The sequence below is a fragment of the Brassica oleracea genome, chromosome C1, assembly GCF_000695525.1.
Source record: "Brassica oleracea var. oleracea cultivar TO1000 chromosome C1, BOL, whole genome shotgun sequence".
In the NCBI taxonomy this organism is placed as follows: Eukaryota; Viridiplantae; Streptophyta; class Magnoliopsida; order Brassicales; family Brassicaceae; genus Brassica; species Brassica oleracea.
Genome location: NC_027748.1, coordinates 20,659,429 through 20,660,741, shown reverse-complemented (window position 1 = coordinate 20,660,741; position 1,313 = coordinate 20,659,429). Strand labels below are relative to the sequence as shown.

Here is a 1,313-nt window from a genome sequence, read left to right as displayed (position 1 = left end):
TATGTATAATGCAATGCATGAGACTCAAAATCATCAAAGAAAACGTGATCAAATACTTGGTACCTCCCCCACACTTAAATCACACAGTCTCTGTGTGAGTGGGAGAGAGATACCCAAAAGACAACTAAAACGCAAAATATGAACTGGTATATACAAGGGAAAGTAGTGGGTTACCTTCTATGGGGAAAGAGTAGAGGGAGATGCTCCCTCCTCATCGTCCCCAGGTGGTAACTCTTCAAGGTGCTCATCAGCAGGAGTGCCCATCTCTTCAATGTAGAAGGCTTGCCCGAACACAGTTGGTTTTCTCATTTTCCCCTTGATTGCGAAGTGGAAGATGTTCTCTTTACCCAAACAGAGATCAATCGTGCCTTCCTTCACATTAATAATAGCTCCTGTTGTAGCTAAGAATGGCCTTCTTAGAATCAATGGGTCTTGAGGCTCCTCACTCATCTCAAGCACCACAAAATCTGTAGGTATTTCATACCTTCCAATCTTCACAGGGAGTTCCTCTAAGATGCCCAAAGGGTACTTCACTGAACGATCAGCTAACACCAGAGAGAGTCTACACTTCTTGTACTGAGTGAATCCAAGCTTCTTTGCAACAGACAAAGGCATCACGCTGACGCTGACACTAGCTCCCAAATCGCATAGACATTTCTCAAATACCATAGGTCCAAGAGCACAAGGTAGTGTGAAGCATCCTGGATCCTCTAACTTCTATGGAACATCAAGCCTCTGAATGATGGCACAACACTCATGGGTAAGAATCATCATGCCTTCCATCTCCTTTTTCTTTGCAGCTACAACATCTTTCAGGAACCTGTTGTATTGAGGAATCAACATGAAAGCATCGATGATGGGCATTGCAACCTGAGCTTCACTCATTTGCTTCTCAAACAGAGCCTTGTACTTCTCTAGCAGCTGCTTCTGGAATCTACCAGGGAATAGAAGTTTGGGTTCATAGGGAGGAGGAACAGTAGAAGGCTCACTTGCTGGAACAGCAGCTTCACCATCTTGTATTGTTTTCTTCTCTTCTCCAACCTTTCTTTTACCTTTAGCTTCCATAATCTTCTCCAAAATCTCATCATTGGTCTTCTCATCAACAATTACCACATCATCATCTAAGTTGATGACCACCTCCTCACCTAGTTTCTCAGCATCCCTGGTGAGGGTTGTAGGAGGTAACTGCTTATCACTCCTAAGGGTGATAGCTTTGGCCTCCTTGGGGTTTTGGTCAGATTTTCTAGGTAGAGATCCTTGCTGGCGATTCTGGTGAGTGTTCATGGAAGCAAACTGATTCTCTAAATTCTTGA

General features: G+C 43.8%; 1 protein-coding gene across 1 annotated transcript; it reads right to left on the bottom strand.

Moving 5' to 3' along the window:
• Positions 1–717: 717 nt before the first annotated feature.
• LOC106334603 lies at positions 718–1,284 on the bottom strand. The gene has a single exon (XM_013772922.1). It carries the CDS (start codon positions 1,282–1,284, stop codon positions 718–720), a length of 567 nt encoding a protein of 188 aa, XP_013628376.1.
• Between the last annotated feature and the right edge of the window lie 29 nt (positions 1,285–1,313).

Coding starts and splice junctions, on each gene's coding strand:
- LOC106334603 (XM_013772922.1), bottom strand. CDS start 1,284: ATGAACACTCACCAGAATCGCCAGCAAGGATCTCTACCTAGAAAATCT.